General features: G+C 35.3%; 1 protein-coding gene across 2 annotated transcripts in view; it reads left to right on the top strand.

Annotated features, from left to right (window-relative positions):
* The window catches only part of adcy8 (adenylate cyclase 8 (brain)), an 83178-nt gene that overhangs the window by 35025 nt on the left and 29980 nt on the right, over nucleotides 1-18173 (top strand). Inside the window, exons 7-9 of one of the 2 annotated variants that reach the window (XM_088643922.1) lie at nucleotides 47-317; nucleotides 15909-16106; nucleotides 17605-17705. In XM_088643922.1, coding sequence (XP_088500048.1) covers nucleotides 47-317; nucleotides 15909-16106; nucleotides 17605-17705 — 570 coding nt within the window. The remainder of the gene's footprint in view (nucleotides 1-46; nucleotides 318-15908; nucleotides 16107-17604; nucleotides 17706-18173) is intronic. The other variant, XM_088643923.1, reaches the window with a different exon arrangement.

The following is an 18173-nucleotide window of genomic DNA, read 5'->3' as shown; positions in this document are numbered from 1 at the left end:
CGTTTATCAAGATCGGTAGTCTGACAGCTTGACATTTGCTTTCCAGGAGAATCCATATTTCGAAGGCTGCTTTGGATTGTCTGAATGGTGATTATGAAGTGGAGGAAGGCCATGGAAAAGAAAGGAATGAATTTCTACGGAAGCATAATATTGAAACCTATCTCATTAAGCAGCCTGATGAGAGTCTGCTCACCTTGCCAGAAGACATAATGAAGGAGTCCATTAGCTCTGCAGATCGGAGAAACAGCAGCACTACTTTCACTGAAGGGTCATGGAGTCCTGAGCTTCCATTCGATAATATTGTGGGAAAGCAGAATGTAAGTGAACCCCTTTTCCTCTTCACTTAACCCGTTAACCATAGAGCATGGTAGAATGAAGCAAATGGAACCAGTTGTGCTGAAAGGCTTAATTTTTTAGTTGAGGTTTTTCATTGGTCTCTCATAAATGTATTTATTCAGTATGTTTTTGTAATAGCAGTGTATGTTTACATGACATTGTTTCAGTTAATATTTGACTCCAGTTCGAAAAGAGGTGATTTGGGAAGTCGTTCTAATTTATCTCAATGTAGAAGAGGTGAAAGGCCAAATTAAACATTTTGTCAGAAAGCATCATTCGAATGCTTTGTAAAAAGGCACAAGTTACATATGGTTGTTTTTGCACATTTGCAATCTATGAGGATTGTTTCCTGAAATGATTTCCTAGTTTTGTGTTTGTGTGTATGTGAGGGAGGGAAACAGAAAAAGTGTGAAGCGTGAGAAACCAAGTGGCAGTAGATTCTTAAATGAATGTCAAAGTTGGACTTTGGTTTTCTAATTCAATTGAGCCAAACGCCTACCACTTCCATATGAAAGCTATTCACAGGTCTGTAGCAGCCGAGAAACACGGAACTGTGCAATTCTGAACTTCCTGTATTTGGCCAGCCTCCAGCCCACCTGCACAAAATACAGAAGTCATTTTAAGTTGTAGTGGTTGTACCACAGTATACAGTATGTGTGTATATTATCTTCAGCATTTGATGGTATTACCACAATTGATTTCTGTTTATGAGAAATCCTATTACTATTACTATGATTACTGTTAACCTAAGGGTGGCACCCTTGCAGCACTGCAGCCCTGAGTTTTGTTCCTGGGGCTCTATCTGCGTGGAGTTTGTATTGTTGCCCCCTGTTTGCGTGGGGTTCCTCCAGGTGCTCCAGTTTTCTCCCACAGCCCACAGACATACTGATAGGATAATTGACATCGTGAAAAACTGGCCCTGATGTGAGTGTGTGCTTGCAATGGATGGGCCTCCCATACAGGGTGTCCCCTGCCTTGTGCCCACTGCATGCTGGGATAGGCCCACTGCTCCCCCACGACTCTGTATTGGATAAAGCAGTTAGAAAAAAGGAAAGGATGGTCGTCCACCTTACCTCACACAATATTATCCCCAATATGGAAACGAATGTTTCAGAGTAGGGAAATAATATGAAATAAAACAAAACGAAAGAATATAATAATAATAATAATAAACTTTATTTTATGTAACACCTTTAAAGGTGGCTTCTCAAAGTGCTTTACAGAATGAAAGAGCTTTATCTTCAGCATTTGATGGTATTACCACAATTCATTTCATTTTTATAGGCAGATTAATGAGTACAATTTTGTTGTTTACACTCACATATATTTCCATTGTACTCACAGATCATTTTTAACTGAATTAAAGGTACTCATGTATGGTACCTTGTAAAAATATTCAACACCCTGCAAATTTTCCACTTTTTGTTACTGTCCGTGTTTGCTGTCATGATACTTTAAAATAAGACTTTATATTTAGAATCTATTCCAAAAGCATAATAGTATGATAGCATGTAAGTCCATACAGTATATAGGTTTTTCTTTTCAAGAGACAACTCTGAATTGTACTGAGGTCGAATGGATGGCGCAAAGTATAGGAAAATCCTAAAGGAAAACCTGCTTGAGTCAGCCTAGGGTCTAAAACTGGGTCGACAATTCACATAACAGCAGGACAATAACCTGAAGCACGAGGCCAAAACCACGCTGAAGTGGTCAGAGAAGAAGACAGTGAATGTCCTTGAACGGCCAGGTCAAAGTCCTGACTTAAATCCATTAGATAATTTATTGCAAGGCTAGAGGATTGGAGTCGATCACCTGTCCCCAGTGAACTTGTCAGAACTGGGGCAAGCTGGCGAGAAACAACGGAGAAACCTGCAACGTGACACTAAGCAAGGGTAGAAGATACCTATTCAAAATATTGAATCACAATAATTGCTGCTGAAAGTGCTGTCATGGGGGTTGAATACTTAGGCAATCAATAACTTTCACCTTGTATCTTTAATTTTCCAGAATTGCTGACATTGAATTGATCAAACGTAAAACTGTTTTTTGTGAAATAATTACAGCTTTAAATCCAAATACTGTATAATACTGTATGCATTATACAATATGTAATGAATCAAATGAGACATTAGTGTCAGAAGTGAATTTATTTGCATGGCACTATACGTTATATAAACTATACATACTGTATATACCATAATCATAGCCATTTTTGTAAATAAGAAGCAAGTCACATACTTGCACATACATAAAGCTGCAATCCCTGACCTACCATGAACTACTCAAAGCTAATTTATTTTTCAGTAGGTTACAAAAGTATTTGTATAACGTATACAGAGTATGCAGATATATAGAGTAGGTTAAACTGCACTGTATTTAGGTTGGACTGACTGAAATAGAAAATGACATTTTTATATTACCAACATGGCTTGTGATTAAAAATTACGTTTTTAAAATGTGTGAATTAATATACAGTATAATGTAAACTTGTATAGAATTTGTTTCTTTATGATTATTAATATCATTAGTTAACATTGACATTCAAGAGATGGATACCCCTATATAAAGTGAGGAAGTCTATTTTTTATAGAATGTCAGTTTCTATGGACAGAATTTAACACAGCTCATTTGCAGTTTTAATTGGGTATCTAATGATACTTCTGAAGAGTGCATTCACTCAATACAATTAAAGATGTCTTTATCCCAGTTTTATGTGTTTAAGTCAGTTAATCCCAGTGTGATTCAATGGGACTTTAAACATACAGTAGCTCAGTAGGAACTTTGTATATGTAACAACCACATCCAGGTAATGTGGCTCATTGTAAAATAATGACCTGCTGTGCCTGCTAATTTGTTGCATGTACTGTACAAATATAACTGCAAGTGTGTGTCTTTATAGAAAAAAATATATTGTTTCATTTTTTGATGAATAAGGTTTATTTCTTCTTCCAATGCTTGCCTTTGGTTTGCTTTTCCTATATAATTTAATAAGTTAACAGTTTTTAGGGTTTAATTTCCCTACATAAGCACTTAGTCATCAAGTTTCAGGATGTCCCATATATTTTTGCAAGAAACTCTGCCTTTGTAAAATGACACACCAGATTGCCATGCTTCAATTAAATTGAGAAGCACAAAGGGAGGGATGATACAATTGATATTTTCAATAATATCAATAAGTGGTGTTTTATTATGAATACTGGAAATATTGCCATGGCTTTACATGCACTCTCTATGATTTTCTATTGTTTGTTTAAAGACAGACCTGAAAATAATGGGCTTGTGTCATTTGCAATATCTTTGGACAATTATTTTCATGTGATCTGAACAGGTAACTTGTACTGTATGTGAAAAGTTGGTCCATTCTGAACTGTTGCAGTAGATTTCATTTGCAATACCCAGGCTGCAGGGAAATCTGTCTGTTTAACTGAGAGGACACAAGGAATTCTACTTGCACACTCTGAAAGCAGCACTAGGTCATGGCGATATTCCTTGATTCTGGTGTGTGTTTTGGAGGAGTTTGCACATTCACCTCCTGTTCACATAGATTTTCTAGGTGCTTCAGATTCCTTCCTCTGTCCAAAACATGTATTTCTAATCTGTACCCAATTTGCATGTGTGAGTGAATATACAGTATGTGTGTTCCCTGTCATAGTCTGGTGCTTGCCAGGTTAGGCTCAGGTTCATCATGACCCTCTAAACATAAAGATAAAACTGAAAGTGTATACAAGGAGTACAGTATATACTTTGTTTTGACAACTTAGCAATAAAGTGACAATTTATACAAGCAAAATAATCAAATATTTTCATTGTTCACACACTACATCCTACCTTCACATACAGGAAGGAATTTATTTTTTGTGTATTGATTCAGTGAGATGCTCTGCTTTAGTCAGCAGTTTATAAAAAAAAAGTGAAGGTTTCTAAACCTTTATATTGAGGTATATGGAATATTAATCAGTCCTGGTTATTTATTTTGTTCTTATGCAGTGAACTCCCCAGGAAGCGGGCAGCTTGGAAATACAGTATATCTTCTTACGTATAACTTGAATAATTAAATTTTGTTTTCTTAGTAGCTAAGTAGAGTTAGCACACAATGCTATAAGGACAATTAATCATAAAGATTGTAAGACCCAGCCCAACTCCTTCTGATATGTTTGGAAGTACATTGTAAGTCATTTATAATGTTCCAAACAAGACGTAATGTTTTAGTAATGAGGAGCATAAGAGTGCAAGTGGGTATTACTGAGACCCTGAATATTTATTGGATGGTGCTGCATAATAAGACCATTAACATTTCCACACATCAAAAACCTGTCATATCACTCAAGAGATAGCAAAGTTTACATTGCTATTATAATATGGCTTTTCACTGCTGCAGAGACTTGCTTTCAAATGTGAAATTAATGGACTTAATTTACATATTGTCTCTGTTTTGCAAATACTTTTGTCAGACAGCTCTTAATTTAGAACTGTGCAGTTTGTCATGGTAATTAATAATTATAAACATTCATCTGGGTGCCTGTGTCATGTCTGGCTGTTGCCCTGCATGTTTCAAATGTCTTCAGGCTGAAATTGTTACCGCCATCTAAAAGCCAGCGTTTTGTGTGCAGGTGTTGATTTTCTGCACAGACTTCCCCTTACAGAAATGACCCTGGGCTGAACTCCTAGCCAGTGTGCAATATAGTACAGACCTTCCAAACACCTGGCAAGTCGAATGTTGCGGAAGTTCATAAACATTTCATGTTGTTTTTTTTTACATTTTAGTTTCCTGCTGCCTGTTCTTTTTCATTTCCCATTTTTCTTTGGTAGTGTAGAATATTGTACAGGTTTATTACAAAACCCTGTACTTAATGGTTCGTTGTTCATACGCTACTGCATAGCTGAATATTCTGATCCTGCAGATTATTTCGAATACAAAGGGAAAAGGGACCCTATACGGCTACAGATTCACTTCCGAAGCTTGGTTTTGGACATTTTCATGGTGTATAACAAAGCTTAGACCCTCAAAGGCATGGTAGCAATTTAGTCTACTAGACTGTTCCATCAGTATAGAATATAATTGGCCATATTATAACATAAGAACTCCTAATATATATCAAATAAATTTCAAAATGAAGTATTTGTACACAAGATCAGTTTGCAAATATTAAGAAACATTTAGCTGTAATATTTTATGTTGGTACAAAATTCAATAAGCGATGTACCTCGAGGTATTATGTAAATGTTTTCAAACTATTAAACGTCTAACCTAGTAAGACAAAAATGCATACTAACTCTACTACAGTCCATATGCTGTACTGTACATATGTTTATTCAGAACAGGATACCTTCACACCAAAGGATGATAGTGGCTCACCAATTCTTAAAATATATGAAATGTGAGAAGGAGAGAGAGAAAACTCCAAATTAATGTGCTACACATATATTATTGTGCATAATGCAATTACTGTTTGGCACATTTAAAGTCAGTTAATTTTTAAATGGTAATTCATTATTTATAAACAAACAGTTTTATGCAAATGAGACATTTAAAAATCCACTCTTTGGCAAACTTGGGAGATGGACTGAGTATCTTCGGCAATAAATAAGTAAAAGTCAAAGGAGAAAGCTAAATAGCAGTTGGGTTATTTTTTATGCATTTCAAGGTAGAATGGGACTTAAAATAGCTTTATTAAAAACTCTTTCCTGCTACATTAAAAATGTAACAGTCCTGCCATTGCATACTCTGAGCAAGGACAAAAAAGCTTTTAGGGTCATTGGCCCAGGACCAGTCATAAGAAAAGTTTCAAACTTCAGGCCTTCAATCTAAGTGTTTTGCTTCTTGTGTCTTTAGTTTTTTATCTATCTTTTTTTTAAATCACAGTCATGCATTGCAAAACCAGCACTGTAACACTGTGCTGTGTACATTTATCATTCCTTTGTTTCATTCTAATGAAGCAGTTTAAACTTCTCCCGGCATTAACATTAAGTGTGCAGTATCTGACTGCTGGGGCAAGATACAAATGTGCATTAATGTCACTGGGATTAAAGGTCACACACAAACAGAACAGCCTGAAGCATCTTTCATGAATCATGGATTAATAGACGTTTTCTAAAAGCGGGAAGTGGGGGTGGGAGTAGTGTTCAATAAAGATTAAATGTAGATTAAAAATGTATATCTTAATAGAAACCGTCGACAGCTAAAGTATGCAGTGAAATCAGCCTTGAGCTGATACAGACCTCCATTCAAGTTGCCAGTGTGTATCAAGAGTCTTGATTTACATGGTGACGTGTATCTCAAAACAAAACACCATTTTGCATTACTCATTTGATCATTCTGTCATCCACCAAGCAGTATTTGAACCGAATGCACTCTCTTCCTTTCTCTCTTGTAAAGCCCTCTCATCAGATCCAGTCAATGTATTGTATTCTGGATGCTTCTCCAAGAATCGTAATGCTCTAAACATACAGTACTGACATACAGTAAACTCTTTTAGATGTGATGTTTGCATTGGTTGTGTGTGCAGTTATAATAATGTAGTGTAATTGCTTTTAGCAGTACATTGAATCTATGTCAAAAAAAGACAAAGTGGGCTGCACACTGACTTTCTATTGAAATCTGCACGGTAAGCTTTCTTTGCTGTCCATTGAAATCATACGTGAAACTTGAGGCTGAGACAGTAGGTTTCAATGTGAGTAAGTTCATTTCTTTTAGCATTCACTACTGTGGTAGGAATCAAATATTACGAATGGCAGCTGTGTGTTTGAATTTGAAGACTTGTAAAAGAATACAGAATTTAGAATGACATTTAAATGTAGTGACACTCACCACCTTCGGCCACACTTTAGGAACGTTCAGAAGCATTGAATATTGAATATTTTAATCTATAGATATTAATATGTATTAATATCGAGAGGAGATCAAAACTCTAACCTTTCTCACATTTTATCATCCATGATTAAGCAAAACCACTTGTGCAACATTACTCAATAACTCTCACTCCGCCCACTTCTTTGCAGACTGATTACTCTTTGTGCCATAAACTATTGATCAAACTCTGATCACAGTTACAGGGCATCATGCAGGTCTTGCAGAAGCCAACCTTTCTAATGCCTTCATGAGCTGCTATCAGTCTCCTTTGACAGCCACCTCTTTTGACAGAATAGATCTTGAGTATAGAGCTTTTTTAGGATGTTCTTTGCTGTTGCTTTAACTTATATTTCACTTTCATTTGGAAAGGACAACATTACCATACCTTTTAACAACATTGGATACCATTTTACAATGCCTTCTAGTAAAGATGAGCATTAAAAAGATGTATTGGCAGTTATGTATTAGCAGTGTACTTTACTTATGACAGCTGAGTATGCTGTATAACTCTGACAATTAGCTCCTCTATTCGTGAAATGATGGGTACTCCCAAACATTGAGGCAAATCACTGTACCCTACATACAAAATGGCAGGCATTTGACGGTATAACTAAGGAATGGATTAGTCATTCATTGTCTTTTAGTGATTAATTTTGAACATGATTGATTGCTTTGTTAACAGCTGACAATCTGTTTAACATGTAATGAGCATTCCTTGGCAACATATAATCCAAATTAATGCCCTTTCGTGGTTCAGTTTAGAGAACAAAGGTGAATTTTTCTTTTCTTTGTCAGGCTTTATGGCTTCACATCCTTCTAGACTGTGTTCTTTTGCACCATTTGACATTTCAGCAGAATCATTGTAACTCTTAGGAGCTAGAAGTTACTAATACTAACTGCAGGGGGGTTGGGTCCAGGCATACAAGTCCAAAGGAGTTCGAAGGTTAAATCCAGGGTGAAGTCCAAGATTCCAGAGCTGGGTGATCCATTCAAAACAAAGACACGACAAGGTTTAAAAACCGGAATGGGATCCAGTGCGGGGACAGGGAATAAAAGTGGGTTAACGAGGCCAGACACTCCTAGCCCTGGACTCAGCTGGTCAGGACGCCGGGGTGAAGCCGATGCCGTCGGGTCTCTCCTGGACCCGCTGATAGGCGGGCTTCTGGGCATCCATCTCCCAATGCTGAGCCCGGAATGGTAGGAGTGTCTGGCTTAAATAGGGAGGGGCTGGATGGGAGGCAGGTGCACAAAATCAACTAAAATAGGAAAGAACCGGAGAGCCCTTAAGAGGAGAGATTCAACTGAGCTTTAAAACACATGAGATATTTTGTCTGACGCATGAAAATTATTGGTATGCATCAAGTTCCGTAGTTCTTTACAAGAATCAGTATCCAGTATCCAGTATCCTGCCAGTTAAAAAAACAAAACTAAACTGACTAAAAGTCAATTCGTGTTTCCACTTTTAAAATCCACTTCATTCCAAAGCTGAGGCATATAGTATACTGGAAGCCATCTTGTGCGTGTTAATTGTATACCCAATCTGCTTTGCTTTTGTTCAGCTCTATTGCCCTTGAAACAGCTGCGCTTTGTGAAATTTCATGGGAATTGATTTGAGGGTAGATAATGCCCTTCTATTTATCTACTTACTTTCAATGAACACCATCAATCCTATAGTAATGCTCAAATTTCTGCTATATCAGCAAAGCCTTTCTTTGAGGGGGGTTAGGTAAGTAATACTCCTAGAATCCTCTTTGTCACAATTCATCACCTTTAAAATCCAGATCACCACTCTTGAAGAGTCTAAAGACCAGAGTAAACATTTTTCGGAATATTTTCACTCTAATCTGGATAACATCAGAAGTTAGATTGAGTTATGTAGTTCCATTTTCAAGCACAATTGATGTCCTTTTCTGCAGTACATCTCACTTTGTGGTCTTGTGCAGTTTCTTCTCAGCAGCTGTCTGCAGTGATGACAAAAGTGAAACCCTCCACATGATCTTTAGATCCTATTCCCATTGCTGTGCTGTGTCTAAATTTTGTAATTCTCTGTCCCATTGTCAAGCATTTTAACAATGAGTAAATAAGATCTAGTATCATTCCCTTGGACTTAAACTTACAGTTTTTATTCCACTGATAAAAAAGGAAAAGTCCAGCCTACCTCAGTAATTGTGGGCTGGTTATCTTATTGTTTCTGGCAAAGGTTCTAGAACATGCAGTTGTCATTCATTTTTTAAATGTACAGTATTATCTGCAAATAATCTTCATGAATCACTTCAATATGGGATCAGATCAATGTCTAGTACTGATGACTTCTGTTTCTTTACTCATTCTTGTTCTTCTGGGCCTTTGATACAGTTAATCACACTTTCTTCCTGCATAGATTTAGAGAGACTTGTATTACTGGATCCGCTTTGCAATGGTCTTAATTTGATCTACAGTAAATCAAAGGAAACAGGGTGGCACATCGGTGCAGTGGTTAGCATTCCTGTATTCCAGAGCTTGGGCCCTGGGTTTAATTCCAGACCTGGGGCGCTGTCTGTGTCATGGTTGTATGTACTGTAATCCCTGTTTCACAGGGGATTCCTCCAGGTGCTCCTGCAAGACAATACTGTTAGGTGGTCCCATTTTTTATTATTTATATTTTATTAGTATACTTACCACTGGCTCATATTATTCTTAGGTGTGTTGCTTGTTTTCATTTCTATGCTAATACCCAAATTTATGTTTGCATGTTAATCCAACACTTTCTGCCTTATCACAATTCTTAGATGACATTAAAAAAATGACCGACTAACAATACATTAACATGAGTTATTCTCGTTGGCTGACCTTATCAAATTAACAAATGTATCACCTTTTTCTGGAATACTGAAGGTGTATTAAATTGGAGTCAATTCATGTTTCCAGGTCAGATATCTTAGTGTCATCTTCTTTGATCTGAGTCTTGCATGTGAGGTACATGTTCACTGTTACGTCCCCATGTGTGTTAAATAAAGTTCTGAATGAATCTCTTTCTTTCATTTTTGTAACATACATTGTCAGTACTGTATGTGTTCATTTCTCTTGCTCTTTTATCCAAATCCTCTAAACCAGGTTCCATATATTCTGAATTCAGTTGTTCAGATCTTAACTGGAACATAAAAAATAGTTTCTCTTTTATCTCTTACATTAAACAGTTTGACTCCATTGGTTAGACTATATTAGTAAACTGGTATGTTTTTGTTGTTCTCTTCAGACTCTTCAGATTTATTTTCCTCAAAACTAGCCTGTTTTGTTGCTCAAAGGTTGTTTTATGTTCTGCAAGCTCATAATGGATCTTGCTAGTCCATGCAACTTCTTAATTCTTGTTGCTTCTGTTACTTGTCTTAATACTTACTTGAATACACTGGCTATAACTTTGTTTAATGCGTTTTACTGTGTTACAGTTTCTGCATTAACATTTAAAAATGTCATTTTTGCTTTGTTATATGCACCAGAATACCTTGAAATTCTGCGTAATTAAATGAGATAAATAAAATAAAATTACTATTACTCACTACTTTACTACATTATACACTTACATCTCCAAAACACATATATGGGGATTTTAGAACATTATTGTATCATTTGAACAGTTTTAATTTTCAGTCCAATAGGAATGTGAATTATAGTATATAAGGAAAACACTCAGTTCCAGTGCCAAACTTCATAGCGAACAGTTTTAAGATAGTAGTGTCTGATGAAATATATTACTTTCTTATCATTTTGAGAAGTTTTATTTATTTTTAGTGATACTTATCATCAGTTACAGTGCTGGACTTGACTTTGTTTACTTTTAATGTCATTTCATCATAGAATCTATATACTGTAGCTACGTACTGTACTGTATCTAAAAAGTTCCCATGGAAAAGCTAGTTATGTTTTCCACAAAGTTTACTTTAATAATAAAATTGGATTTTGAATGTCTTGTTTTTGTATAGAGTGTATTTTTTACTGTTCTGTATGAATTAATCATCTTTTAAAAGATCTTTGTCTGAAGTGGCAATGGCAGTATTTTAACACTGCTGTATTAAGCATGTTCAAATGTTAACAGAGCGAGTAAGTGGCTTGTGTGAGTCAGTGAAAATATACGCCTACCCTTATCCAGTGGGCTGCATGATGGATGCAAAACGACATGGACTGCGCTTTGCCATTTGAGTTGCTAAGCTCTGTAACAGGATTGTGCTAGAGGAGATAACGAAGAAGCTTGGAATATGATGAGTGCAAGATCTCTCAAGCAGCCTACAAAGTAAAAAAATAAATTGTATACGGAGATTTTCCATTATATTCTTGCTTTTTAGAAGCGAATTTTGTCTCTTGTGCGTTGAAATGGATTTCTGGGGCATTTTTCCAGAGATCAAAATGTGCTCTCTTTTTCAGAAATATTTGTAAAGATTAAAATGGGAAAATACAGTGAGGCACAACACAGGTTAAGAAGAGATCATTAAAATAATTTGCTATTAACTCTTGATGTTTTGGGAAAATTATCTGGAATTCATTTGGAATTGTAACAACTGACTGGATCTTTTTTTTATTTTTTTTATTGTGATCGGCTAACATTGAACTCCTGTCAATATTTTCGCATTTATATGTTGTCTGCCCTTTTTGTTCTTTCAATTAAATGATACTGTCTCAGTAATGTCCTGCTTATTTTTGTGGCTGCATACTTATGCTGGATGGTATTGCATATCTAGCATTATCCATTATCTCAGGACTATTCTTAATTTTATTTCCACAATATGTAGGGTAGCTTTTCACTGCACATAGTGCTAACATCTTAACATAATATGAATTACTCAAATACCCAGAACTTACAAAACACATGTTTTATGTGATGTGGTGTTTAAATTAAATACATATATACTGTACTGTAAGGTTATTCAAAAACAATTCCTGTTTTTTTTCCATAGGAAAAGAAATTTGATCGGATATTCATTTTATGGTGCTTCAGAATTTTGTCATTACTGGAATTCTGTTCAGGAATTCTGTTTCTCTTGATGTGGTGTATAGTGAGATGTGTCTACGAAATTCCCCAAAGTCTGGTACCTAGTTTGTAAATTTCACCAGAAGCTGCATTCCTATTAATTCGGTTTTACAAAAACTTTGCTTTATTGAGTCTTCTTCATCAAAATGAACAAAGGTTATTAATCTGTGAGTTGTGAAGGGTAGCAATTTGCACACAAACAGAAGAATTGTTGTCTATATTTACAAGGTGACTGAGGTTCTCTGTAGGGTAACCAGAGATTTCTAAGCTTGGAAACTGTGATAATTTCCAGCAGGAGAATGAGTGGGTGAAGTCAGTATGTGAGATTTAAAGAGCTGGGTGCCTAAACGTGAGATTACCTCTTCATGTGTGTGTCTCATGCTTGATGTACTGTACAGTATAAGACTTAAGATGTCTGATAAATTAGGACAAATAAGGGTCATTGTAACACAGCAACCTTTCTCAAAGTTTGGTCAAAGCATCTTAGCTTCAGCTTAAAACTGATGCTAAGTATGTGTATGATGTTAATGATTTTAAAACTGTACTGTATGTCACCTAGATAATTCCTGTGAAAATCTGAGTGAATACTTTATTCTGAAGTGATCCATTCTGTTTTGCACTGACCCTTAGCTTGAAACAATAAATTTCAGGCACAGAGATTAGACTTTTTCATCAAGTATTCCTATGTCTTCACAGTAAATGCCTTCTTCTTCACATATGCCCATTAATTTCATTATTGTGACGATAATATAGTCAAAAACATTTTCATCAAGAACATAAATAAACTAGACTGCCAAGTATAAACTGTATATATGGAGGTCAGAGAGATTTTATAGGGATACATACAGAAGTTTAATCTTTTCTTAGTTCAACAAAGATCAGCACACTTCAATATCCAGGGCCCTGCATTTACTTAACCCCAGATGGCCTAGTAATATTTCAGTAAGCCTTGGAGCTGACAGAAAATAAATAAAAGAAGTTTCAATTTATTGACATTCAGAAGCAATCTCACCAAAGCAAGGACCCATGAGTATTTCTAAAGTATTTTAATAGGTGATACTTTCAGATATTAAGGTCGATTAAAGTAATTTCCCTTTCAACTATGTCAGCTTGAACATTAATCCAGCCTAAGGACTTTGTGTATGACTATAGAGCTATACAATTCAGGAACCCCAGACTGAGCCTGCTCTTTATTCAAATAAAAGACTTCTGAATTAAGCCCACATTAACTTATCAGGAAAAGAAAAATAAATAAGCACACATTAAGTACAGGAATCTGATTATCACACTTGACATACTATCTGCTATACATGATCTTTATTTAAATATTCTTACAAATTCAATATTTTAATTTAAATTTCAGGGGTTGATTTACTGGTTACCTTTAAAAACAGAATCAAACTCTTCAGTTACTCGAGACTGAGTTAATACCCATTGACTGGAAAACTGTTAATACAGTATCCTTCCATAAAAAGAATGACAATAACTGCCCTAATACTGTATTTACAGACTAGTAGGACTTTTATCATGTGTAAGGTTATGTAAATGACAATTATAACTAAACCAGAGGACTATTTATATAAAAATAGGACCCTAAAGGATGGCCAGTATATATTTAGAAAAGATACAGTAGGTCTTGCTTTCAATCAAATTTCAGGCAGTAGCTATTCAAGGTCATTTGTGTATTTGGATTGAGACAGTTAATTGATAAAAAAAGGGAAGAGAAGAAGAGAAAACGAGAAAGAAGGGGTGAATGAAGTGGCAGGATGTAATTAGTGGAGTACCATATCAATCTGCACTAGGATCGCTGGTCATCCTCATTTATGCCCTGGTGTTAAGAACCTGGTATACTGTAGGTTGTAAACCAGTCACGTTAACAGACAACACCAAACTAAGGGTATTAGCAGATACTGCAGAAGCCGCAATTAAATGATCTAAAAGCATTTAAATATCATTAGATCAAATTCAAGACTGGTCAAACACCACGATGCTGAAGTTTAAACAGGCAAGTGCAAGTTATTGCATGCGGTTACAAAACCTACATCTATTACAAGTGAATAGCTGCATTTGAGGAAGCTACATATAAAAAAAACTTCATATGTTTTTATAAGCTATGTTAACACTTCATTTACATAGTCTATAAAAAAATCTTGATAGAGGCTTTAGACAAAGGAACAGCCCAAGAAACAAATATTTCTTGTAACAGACACCTTTTTTCAAAACTCTAGAAAATACGAATTATGCAATGTGTTGTATAGTTCACACAGTTACAGTTTTTTTAAAGTTTATACTTTAAACATGTATGGTTGGCTCAGGTGATACATCCCCTTATATTGAAAGGTTTTTCTCCTTGGTAACTGTGTCATTTTATGGTTAAAGCTTGACATTAATAAATGCTCATTGCTTGTAACAGTTGCATCAATGGTATTGATTTGTCTGTACTGTATGTTCTGAATGTTTCATTTAAAAAATCTCAGGTGTTATGACAAATAGATTCAAAGATATTGGAAACTATAGGAAAACAAGAGAACATCATTATTTAGTCATCGTGGCTCGTGGCTTGTACCTCTACTACATGGATAAATTAGAGACATGTTTCATTTTAAATATACAAATCTAAAGTTTTGGACTTTTCCAAAACATTTAACTTACAGAGTACTTTGTTCACTTTGTAAAAGGAAAATCATTTTTTTCTTCAAAAACACCTGGTACAGTAACAAAAAAAAAATCTTATTTGATTGTCAAAAACGTCACTTGAACAAGTACTGGAAATTAAACTTTTTGTCAGTTTTAGGAACTGAACCTTCCTTTTAAAAAGTCAAGAACATTAACCCAGTAAAATCTGCTTTTGTAGTTACAGTAATAAAATGTTTAAATCTCCATTAAACATGTACAGTAGACATTTCTGCATATTAGAATCAATTCCAATAAATTGCAGTGTAGGAAATTTGAATCTGAAACAAAACTGTAAAAAAAAGAAATATCATATATGAATTTTAAGACCACATTTTATTAATTGTAAGGTTGATCTAAAAGGATCTCTATTCAAGAAGAAAAAAGGTACAATTTCTCGGCTTTGGTCTTTCACTGTAAATAAGGTAGACCACATAATGTATATACATTCCCCATCATATCCACTTTTTCCTCAAAATTCAAAGTGAAGGGTTAGCACTCTAGAAGCTGGGGCACTTTTCATTAGCACTAAAAGATACCTCCAATTCAAAATGTTTTAAAGCATAGCACCAAGTATACCATGTTTCTCATTAAAAAAAAAAAACTTTTTTTTTCTTTAATTGCATAGACAAGCCTATATAATGTCTGAATTGACAAGGCAACTGTAAGGTAGCGAAGTGTTAATGTAAGGTTTGATTTTCCTTTTACAAGTAACCATTTACAGACTTACAGTAGTTTGAATGTGTAGCTAGGCTGAAGTAATTGGGTTTTGTACAGAATAAATGAAGTTTCACTAGTGTTTTTTCCAAAATCGTTGCCATTTTGCATGTTTAAACGTTGGAATAGAGAAGACTTTTTTTTAATCCTACCTGACTTTTATTTTTCTATTATTATTTAAAGTAAGTATTCTTTCCAGTAGCACCAGACCCTACATGAATGTATGGAAAATGCATGAAATGCTATGAGCCATTTTTTTATCTAAAACATTGCATATTTATCTGAAAGGGGACAAGCAGGTTTATTCTATTTGCATGTGCTTTCCCCTAGACTCTGGCTGCCCTTACGAGAAATTCAATAAATCTGCTTCCAAACCATCTTGCACAAGCTTTGCATGTCCAGTCTGGTCCTGAGGAAATTAACAAGCGAATAGAGCACGCCATCGACTTACGGAGTGGCGATAAATTGAGAAGAGAGCATATCAAGCCTTTCTCACTGATGTTTAAAGACTCCAGCCTGGAAGAGAAGGTAGCTGGGTCTTAGACAGATTCTCTGTATCGGATAAAAATAAACATACGTGAATAAATATAAAATGGGAAAAGGTCTGCTATACTTTTATCATGAGTAAGCTAAAGGTACAGCACATACTTCTCGTCTGTATATTTTTTGATAACTCAGTAGAATTAAGTATTTTAATTTCACTAATGTTTATGAACAGATTTAATTAAATGTATTGTTCTGCGATACATATGAATTTGGTTTGAAATATAAAATTAGTAGGAAAACAGTGGATTTCTTGTTAAATCACCAATAAAAAAAAACGTTTTACAGAATTTGATTTTGTTCATTAAAATAAAACGTCAGTTCAGATGTCATTAAAATGTGCGTGAATGCAACGATAATGTCTTAATTTTGCAGAAAGGTGGCTTTACAGAAAATCTTACACTTTTGTTATGGAAAGTTAACACCCAGAATTTACCAAAATATTTATTTTTCATTTTTATTCAAATGGAGGGCAGAATTCTTCTCGTAAGTCAGTATTTCAGTATGAAATGCACTCTGCATGTTTGTGTTCCTGTATTGCTGGTTATATTTCCTTGGAAGTTTTGGGTGTACAGTACATCTCGTAAAAAGTAGACTGCAGCTTGAATTTGGTTAATACGATTTTAATAATTACAGTGGAAATTTGTTTTTACTGTTTACTATATATAGTAAACTAAAAGAGCAAGCAAGCACTTAAATCAGAATCTGAAATTCACTGCAGAGCATATTCTTTACAAATCTTCCTGTATCATAGGGAGATAACAATGACATTTTTCACAAAATATAACCACACTTTGGAGACTAATGGAGAGAAAAGACATGAAAGCTACCCATACCCATGTGAACCAAAGACATTAAAAAAAAATAACTAATTGGCTCCACCACAGGTGTACCTCTTGGAGTAGATTTCCCTTTAGTTTACTCATGACCAAATGTATGATGTGGACTTATTGTCATTACAAGTTCTGTTGAAAGAGTTTTAAGCTTTGTTTTGCAAACCCCTCCTGTTTCACATGAGTGCTCCCTATATGTATCCTTACCATTTAACAGCCCCTGTCTTCAGTTTCCTTCTTATTGTTTTGACCGTTTTTAAAACACGTTTAACCCTCTTTTACATTGATTTTGCTTAATGTCAAGTTAGTTGATGTTGGTCTTCCTTTTTTTGGCATAGCTGTTGAAAAAATACACTAGGCATCCTCTTGCTAATTTCCCAGCACCCTTGTTAAAAAAAAAAAGTGGCAGAGAGCAGGGCAGTACGGAGGCTTCGATTTTCAAAATTGGACAATTCATTCATTTTCCAGTAATTTCAATAAATTGTCATTCAGCAATTGCTTTCATTTTCACACCTCACAACAGGCCTTTGCTGTCTGCCCTTTTGCTTGTAGAAGAAGCATGACCATTGCAAAGACCTGTGGGATGTTCAGAGCACACTAGAATCCGTTTGTTTATTTGTCTATCTGTTTTAATTTTCTTTCTCCTACAGTACTCTCAGATGAGGGATGAAGTGTTCAAGTCCAACCTGGTGTGTGCTTTTATAGTTCTCATATTCATCACGGCTATCCAGAGTTTACTGCCTTCATCCAGGTAAAGAAAGACCATGAACCGCTAACAAATGTGAACATGTACACATATCATTGCCATTTATGTGATGATGATGATGATGATGACGATTAAAGCTACTGTTTATTTACGTGACCTATGAAGGAAGCTCTTTGGGCGTTCTGTAGAATATCAGAGCATCTTGAGTAAAATCTATCTAATAAACTTATTTTCTCAATAATCAAATCATCCACCTTGCTCGCACTCCATGAACACTGTTCACCAAGTCCTTCTGCAGTTGCATTTAAAATAACACTCTTCCCTTAAAACTCGATGAAGTTTAAATCCCTGGCATGGTGTGACACTCATAAAGAGCTTCGGGCATCTTGAATCTTATTTTCATGAATAATAATGACACATTTGCATGATCAGAGGACAGAATTGATGGCTAATGCCCTAATGTTATAAAAAATGGCAAATGTTAAGGCCCACTTACTGTAAAAACAGAACTTG

The sequence above is a fragment of the Lepisosteus platostomus genome, chromosome 8 (assembly GCF_059453375.1).
Source record: "Lepisosteus platostomus isolate fLepPlt1 chromosome 8, fLepPlt1.hap1, whole genome shotgun sequence".
Classification (NCBI taxonomy): Eukaryota; Metazoa; Chordata; class Actinopteri; order Semionotiformes; family Lepisosteidae; genus Lepisosteus; species Lepisosteus platostomus.
Note: the sequence above shows the minus strand (reverse complement) of the source record. Positions and strands in the feature narration are given on the sequence as shown.